The 8,468-nt window shown below is 38.3% G+C and overlaps 1 protein-coding gene across 1 annotated transcript in view; it reads left to right on the plus strand.

Moving 5' to 3' along the window:
* The window catches only part of LOC109952035 (transmembrane protein 106B-like), an 11,873-nt gene extending 5,969 nt beyond the window's left edge, over positions 1-5,904 (plus strand). Inside the window, exons 4-8 of the mRNA XM_020586872.1 lie at positions 1,030-1,189; positions 3,981-4,121; positions 4,206-4,255; positions 5,338-5,391; positions 5,503-5,904. Of these exons, the coding sequence (XP_020442528.1) occupies positions 1,030-1,189; positions 3,981-4,121; positions 4,206-4,255; positions 5,338-5,391; positions 5,503-5,641 (544 nt within the window). The 3' untranslated portion in view covers positions 5,642-5,904. The remainder of the gene's footprint in view (positions 1-1,029; positions 1,190-3,980; positions 4,122-4,205; positions 4,256-5,337; positions 5,392-5,502) is intronic.
* The last annotated feature ends 2,564 nt before the right edge of the window (positions 5,905-8,468 follow it).

Here is an 8,468-nt window from a genome sequence, read left to right on the forward strand (position 1 = left end):
TTGTGCGCTTTTATACTCCAGAAAGGACACTAAGGTCTTCGAACCAGTTGTTCCTGGAAGTGCCGAAGTCCAGACGGAAACATTGGGGAGACCGAGCTTTTTCAGTTCGGGCTCCTATACTGTGGAATGGTCTGCCATGGGAGATTAGATCAGCTCCGAACCTGTCTGTTTTTAAATCACTTCTTAAAACGCATTTGTATTCACGGGCCTTCGACAATTTTATTGATTGATGTATTTGTTTTGACTATGTATTTTTCTTGTTATTTTACTGTATAGATGTGTTTTATCTGGTCTTAGGTATCTTTATTATTATTATTATTTGTTTATGTTTTACTGGAAAGCACCTTGTAACGCAGGTTTAGAAAGGTGCTATATAAATAAACTTTGCTTGCTTGCTTGCTATGGGAAGCAGAAGTACAAACACAACCCATTACCTAGTAAAACTAAAAAAGTGCAGCATATATTAAGAACTGTACTTGCATTACACTTTTCAATTGAAAACTGAAACAATTAAAATAAAGGAACTGCTCTTGCTCATCTGGAGTCGTCTTGCTTAAAGACAATTCTCAACATGTGAACAGGACAAGCCAGGGGTCAAAGATCATCCCTACATTTATTGGCCAACCTGCTGTACTGACCTCCGACATCTGACAGTGGGGCTTAGGTCATTTAACCAAAGGTACATGGTTAACTTATATGGTTAGTGCGGTGCAGTAGCGAGGCACAAGAGGGCCCACAGAAGACAGTCACAGTTCAGTAATGGATATCACATACACATGATCAGTAGTTTTAGAATCTTCATCTCACTCGCTGCAAGTCGGGGCTGCCTATTATGGCTGATCCTTGCTACATGAAATTAATAAGAATATATTTTCCTTATTTTGATAGAGCAGATATGTTAAAAATTGCAAATAAAATGGCAAAGACAAATGTGTAGTATGGTCAGCTGTTCCGCTTTTATGCATTATGTCAGATAAAACCCCACACAAGGGTAAAAAAAACTTCATTGCATTTGTCTGTCTTCTTCAGGAAGTTGGATGTCACAGTGTCAGTGGCAGTCTGCCTGTTACTGTCCAGTCTGGCTGTCTTCTTCCTCTTGCCTCGCTTCATCGATGTGTCCTATGTTGGAGTTAAATCTGTTTTTGTCAGCTACAACCAGGAAGGGCGTAGCGTCTGTCTCAACATCACGGTAAGCTTCCACTCCACAGCCTGAAATAACCCTCCCTGTTTAGAAACATCATCTCCAGTGCTGAAGCTTTGCTGCCCTCTTGTGAGCAAAGGATTAGTAACCAGTGGTTGAAGAATACTCAGATCTATTACTTGCTACCAAATACTCCATTACAGTTAGAAGTCCCTCACTGAAAATGAAAAATGTCCTTAAAGTATGAGAAGTAGTGAAGTATCAAAAATAAAGTGACACTTTCACACTACTTGTTTTGTCTGACAAGTAGTCCGGTCCAGAGTTGGAAAGGTCGTCATTTTTGAGAAGCTGGATCCATCAAATATTTGGCATTTGTACATTAAAATTTACTTACACCAAAAAAATATATTAACGCCATTCTTCGCCATTCTTTTCATTAAATTCTCAGTTCAGATGCACATGTATATATTGCTGTGTAGTTTATAACAGTGTCACATTTTCTGAGCTCTGTGTTTTAAATACAAAAGTAAAAGTTTTTGAGTAATTAGTATTTCTAGTTGGCATGTAACTGTCATGTGGAATAAAAGTACAGTACTTCACTCTGAATTATTTATTTATTTATTTATTTATTTATTTATTTCAAGGGAGTAGAAAGAAGTAATACTTATCTAGTTCTACCCCTAGTGATCCAAACTATGGTTGACACAACCCAAATATTTAACTAAACAACTACACTGGTTAAGTTCCCGCAACCACCAAATTACTACATTCCTTCTAATCACAAATCACAATTACATAATTAACAAACAAATGATAAACAATAAATTATTCATATCCCACCCATAAATACACCGATAATATCTTAATAAGATCATTACACTTCCTGTATCCAATACCCAGCTATGCAGGCCTTTTTATATTTATTCTTAAATTGTTTTACACTTGTACATTGTTTTAAATCATCACCCAATCTATTCCATAATTTTACACCACTCACAGATATACAAAAACTTTTCCTAGTTGTACGTATGGCCTGAGTTTTTAAATTTAAGTGGCCCCTCAATCCATAACCACCCTCTCGATCACCAAACAGACCCCGAATACCACTTGGCACCAAATTATATCTGACTTTATACATAAATACAGCAGATTTGTATTTTACTAAAAAATTTTAAAAATCCTGAATGTGCAAATGATGAATTCGTATGATCCCTATAACCAAGTCCATGAACAATTCTAATGGCCCTTTTCTGTAGTTTAAATAATGAGCATAATGCGCTTTTGTATGTATTTCCCCAACACTCAACACAGTAGTCCAAATAAGGTACAAACATAGAACAGTAAAGAGTATGGAGTGACTTCCGATCCACAATATTTGTAACTCTTGCCAATATAGTGGAGTCATACAGATGCTACTATATTACATTGCATTTTACTGTTTTAGTAACCTCAGAAAGAAGCTTGTCTGTAGGTGCTGATTGTAGGTACAATGAAATGTGTACTGTGAGCCCAGTCAGTTCGCTGATGATCCTTAAATAGACAATTGGTTTTAATAGCTACAGTAAGGGCTCAATAAGGCTAGGCAGTTAATGGAAAGATTACAAAATGTACCTGTAAATACAATAACAAATGAGTCACTGACATCCTGTGTGAGTTAATTCTTAATAGAACTAAACAATTTAAAATGTACAGCGGGCTCCATAATGTTCAGAACAAAGATCAGCCATTTATCCATTTGCTTCTGTACTTCATAATTTCAGATTTGTTTTTTTTAAAATTGCCTGTGGTTTATTAAAGGGTCTTTTTATACCTTTTGGCTTTTCCAAGTAGAAATCACAGCAGTGTTTATGCATAGTCCCCCATTCAGGGCACTATAATGTTTTGTGGGGCAGCAGTGTTGTGTAAATGAAAGTAATAATCTTTAGTACTTTCTTGCATATCGTTTACATGCAGTGACTGTGTGAAGTGCATGATTCATAGACATTACCAGATGGTGGCTCTCTTCTCTTGGGATGCCCTGCAACCCTCGTCAGCATAAGTGGTATAGATAATGGATGGATGGACCTTTTCATTCTGATTTGTCAGTCTCATAATGGCGTCTGTGACTTTATGTGGCAAAACTTTGGTCCTCGTGTTCATAAACAGCAGCAACCGTTCCTGAGAGTGATGGCAAAACTAGAGGAAAGGCTAGTTGCTGAGTGCTGTCCTATTCAGCACTTCTTATACAACACTGCTGTAATTTCTATGAATTAGTGCACATTCTCAGATTTTATTAAAGATTATTTTTATACATTCTGGTTTTAACATAGAAGTTACTATGTCTGCCTTATGCCAGTTAAAATATGGGGTTTTTCGATTACCCGCTTTGTTTACAGTGTTACACATCTTTTTATCGGGACATATACCGCTGTTTACCTGTCTATGGAGGAGAAATTCAAATTAATTAATGCCGTCACGCTTCCTTGCGCTCTCCACTTTTGACAACACTGGCAACAGGAGGTGTGCACGTTCACCAACTATCCTCTCTTTTTTAGGAGGAGGTTTCTCTGGTTTAATCGTTCTGAAATAATTACAGATTATTTGGAGTTATGAGGGGTGCAAATCTAATCTAGGGGTAGGATGGCTGGAAGTGAGCATGCCATGGGCACTTTATATATTCCATCACTTGGTCCTGGTTCCACTTTATAGTGTTCAGTGCAACTATAGATGTTTGCCCGTCTCCATAGACAAATTGATGGGGACGTGGGTGTCTGGGTTTCAGTGCATTTTTGAATATGTGAAGGGATTCAACCTGAGATGTGGTTTGTCCTTACTCCTCTAATGCTGTCTGTCCTTGCAGAACACTCTAAACATCACCAACAACAACTACTACTCAGTGGAAGTGGCCAACATCACAGCCCAAGTGCTGTTTGCCAGGATTGTAATCGGTAAATCTTGCATCAGTAACATCACTGCCATCAGTCCTCTGGACATGAAACAGGTATAGCTCATTGTCTGTTCACCAGTTAACCATGTCTCTGTGTGGGTGCAGCCCTGACTCTTTATTGTCCTCTTCTGTTTCCAGATGGATTATATGGTTTCCACCATCATCGCAGATGAGCTGAGCTACATATAGTAAGTGCTGTGTATAGTGAAGCAAAGCATGGAAGGCTGTTTACACACAAGCATCGATCCAGTTATACACATCTGTCAAAGATTTTCAAAGGTTAACCTGCTTACATGAACATCTTCACCAAAAATGATTAGAGAATCTGAGTTAGATGTGTTAATGTTACTTAACAGAAAACCGAGGAGATTCTTTTTGAGGCTTTCTATTGATTATTTATTACCTCCGCCAAGGGCGAGGGTTATGCTTTTGCCGCGGCGTCTGTTGGTTTGTTTGCTAACAGTAACTCAAAGTTGATGACATTTCTTTGGAGAGGTATGATATGTCCCATGGAACAGTTGATTAGATTTTGGTGCTGATCCTTTGCATAATTTGGATACAGGATTTTTCTAAAAGAATATTCACCATTGTGAGTGCTGTTTCCACTGTTAGATCCCAGTGAGCGATACACCCCTTGTTTCTCTGAGCTATCACCTGGCATAACCTCACGAGTTGACGTGGACTGCCCTGCTTTGCTTTGCTTTGCTTTTCAACTGTATTTTTCCTTGTCTTTTTAGAGGAGACACACCCACAACTGGGCAGATTGAAAGCACTTAGGCATGCAGGGAGACCGGGAGTTGAACCACCAACTTGCTGGTCAGAAGACGACTTGCCCTACCTCGTGAGCCACAGCCACCCCACCCTTGGCTTGTGCTGCCTGGCAAAGTACTGCTCTCCGTTTCCATCAGTCATCTCTGCATCTGTCAAGTTAGAAACAAGATTTGGTTTGTAAAGTTTACAGCCCTGACATGCTGTTGCTTAGTGCTACGTGCACTGCTCTGTGTACAAAAATGCGATAATTTGACTAAGAAAATGCAGAGGCATCAAGTCATCAACTTTTACAGGGCAGCCCTATTGTTAATGATATGGCATGGCAGACCCTTGCATTGAATATGACAGTATGACGTGTGTTGTTCTAAATCTACTTTGAAAGACCCACCCAGAGGTCAGTGGAGCTTACAGGTTAAGTTCAGCATGCTTGAAAACGTCGCCAGTAAATGTCTAATTGGTTCACATGGCACCAATTACTAACACTTGTTTTATTTTCTAGTGACTACTGCACTCTGCAAACCATCAAGGTTCACACCATTGTCATCATGATGCAGTAAGTTGTGTTGACCCTGTCATTTATTTTAATCTTAATCTAAACATTTCAGTTTACTGTGTGTGGTGTGTAGTGTTGTCCACTCACCATGTTCCTCTCCGCACTTTGTAGACTGACCGTCACCACCGTGTACTTCGGCCATGCAGAGCAGGTGTCTCAGGAGATGTACCAGTATGTGGATTGTGGAGGGAACACCACCTCTATCAGAGGGATAACCAAACCATTCACCATTCCACATCCCATTGAATAACCCCTTTAACTGTCCTCGGTATTGGTCCAGACACAGGCCCTGTGCTGCTATCATGATGCCATGGTATTTACTTCTATACAAACACTAAAAGAAATCCACACAGTAGAAAATGTACCTAGGAAAGTTTCCAAAGCAGTAGTCTTGATGTGGTGTCTGGAAGCACATTGCATTTGGCAAAAACAAATTTAAAAAGCAGACTTTAGCTTGTGATTATGAATTTTCATTTATTTTTGATGTGCTTGACCTGTATTTATTTCACAGAAGAGGCCCACAACACATAATTAGCAGTGATTAGAGAAACTGGTCTCTTGATTAGGAGTTCTAAATCTTATCCAAAGAAAAATTTCAGAACTACAAAATCATTTTTTTTTTTTTTTTAGAATTAGAGTAGAGCTGTCTCCTAATTAAGTGAGCCATATTTCAAATACAAAAAAGCTATAGCATAATTAAAAGATGTTTTTCACAATTACAAGAAAAATTTTATAATTGTAATAACTTGTAGTTACAAGAAAACAAATTTTTAAATAATGTCCATGTAAATACAAAGTATTTCAATAAATACAAGACCCATTACTGGTAATTGCTAGAACAATATTAGTTACTATACCTATGTTGTTTAAGTAAAGAAAGACAATTTCATGGAAACCACATCTGCATTAAAGCAAGAAAGCCACTTAGCTATGCATGAACATGATCTGTATCTCAGAATTCTACCACTGAATTGTCTGCTTTTGTTAAGATAAATAATGTTTTTGTGTTGCTTAGTTATAGTCTGTGGGTTATCCCATGGCCCCTGCTTAAATATTACATTTTCCAACACTAAGTTTATTATTTGAGATAAATGTTTTCCTACCTCACACTATTAAAGTGTCAGTTATTACATTTATCATTGGATTCATTCATTTTGAACAGGATTTAAAGTTACACCCATTCATGACAACGCTGTTGTTAATAGATTAAGTTTAAACTATGATGTATGAAATATGATTTGCAGTTTTAAGTAGCAGGAAAGAACAAAAAGGGGGTTTGTTGAATAAATAAACTTTATTATTTTATTACCTTGCAAACCACAGTGCACTTTACAACTATATTTAACATGCACATTTCATTAATAGTCCCAGGTTCTCTAAAGCCTGCTCCTCCACCACTGTGTGTTAGACTCTGTAAAGATGGATCATCAAAGCATAGTTCTAAACTAAACGGCATGATGTCTTGCTTTTTGAGATCTTTTAGCCTGCTTCACTTTGTCAGACAGGTTCTATTTGAGTGATTTCTTGATTGAACAGGTCTGGCAGTAATGTGTAGCTAGTGAAACTGAACTCAGCTTTCCAAAAAATGTGATTCACCACAGTAAATTCATGATTTAACAATGGGTCACAATTTATTTTACACATAGGGCCATGTAGGTTTATTAGGTTATTCCCTGTGTCATTCCATTTTACTACACATAGCTTAATTTCTGGGCATATTTGTTTTGTTTTCTTTGTATGTATGGATTACTGGGGTTGTTGCAGACATCTGGTGAAAATGTCAACACCACCTTTAGAAATATATTTACTGAGAAAAATGGTGACGTGTTCAGTACTTATTTTACCCGCTGTCTTTACCTTTTTTAAGAAAAGCATTTCATGTTAATTCAGTTTGATAACCAGAAAAATGTCATGTATTCATTTATTTTTAAAAAAAAGCTGCTTTGGGTCCAGAGTCTGCTTCTTTAGCCTGGCTGGATATACTGTAGTGTGTCCAGCTCAGGCCCCAGCTGGCCCATCAGGAAGGGCGGGGCATTGCGGCCAACCAACAACTCTCAGTTTAAATGACTATCAGTTATGCCTCCCAGGCTGAGCCACCACCCTCCATCACCCTGGGGCTGCGATTGGTTCACAGGAAATTGACCTGCCAGCAGCCAGTGAAAGTCCCTACATCAGTGTCCATTCACTTATAATAATGAAGCTGAATAACTAATGAGCTCTGCACGGTCTGCGGTGTCTTCCTCGCTCTATTCTCAGAGTAGCTTTGAACATGACCAGTAACCTTTGTGGGGCCGTGTTGGACCAGGAAATTGATAGATTAGCAATGCTTTAATAAAAGCACTACAGAATTGAGCTTTATTACCAAAGAGGATATATAGCAGTCCGATACAGAATAAGACGCGCCTCCATCTGGATTCTTCTTTAATCGATTTGTTTTTTGGGGATCCTAAGGATAAGAAGATTTGACATCAAAGAGGCTGGCGTGAAGAGAGCCAAAATGAAACCAAGAATCATTCTCACTTGCCTGTCAACGTTTTACTATTTGAGTAAGTACCATTTGGCTTCTAAATTCAGTAATGTTCACCTGTTGATCAGTGAAGGATGACAACTGGGGGAACTCTGCCAAGTCCAGAGAGCAGAGGATGATGTTGCAGCTACTGCTTTGACTTTCAATCAACAGTAACTCGGATCTTTACCCAAGTTTTTAAATCATCACCATAACAGCATCCTTGTTGAAGATCCACTTATTTCCCATAAAGCCCGTCAGTACATTAAATCAGATCTGTGTCCTGTTCCATCAGTATTGGTGTAGCATCACTGGATTTTAAGGTGCTTCACTTGTTGTCAGTTAGAGAATCGGGCTGCTGCTCTGTTCTTATTTATTAATCCAGGTTTTACCAGCAAGGACTAAATGATCACTCCCACTCTGTCCAAATAACTGGAGACTCCTATCTACAGTCATTCTAGTCTATCTACATGAATGAATTGATTTCCACTGCTGCACAAATATGCACAATATCCTGGCTGGATATAAACTGGAACCTAAGTAAACTACATGTACAGTTTAACAAAACCTT

This window comes from Monopterus albus, unplaced genomic scaffold (assembly GCF_001952655.1).
Source record: "Monopterus albus unplaced genomic scaffold, M_albus_1.0 scaffold427.1, whole genome shotgun sequence".
Lineage (NCBI taxonomy): Eukaryota > Metazoa > Chordata > Actinopteri > Synbranchiformes > Synbranchidae > Monopterus > Monopterus albus.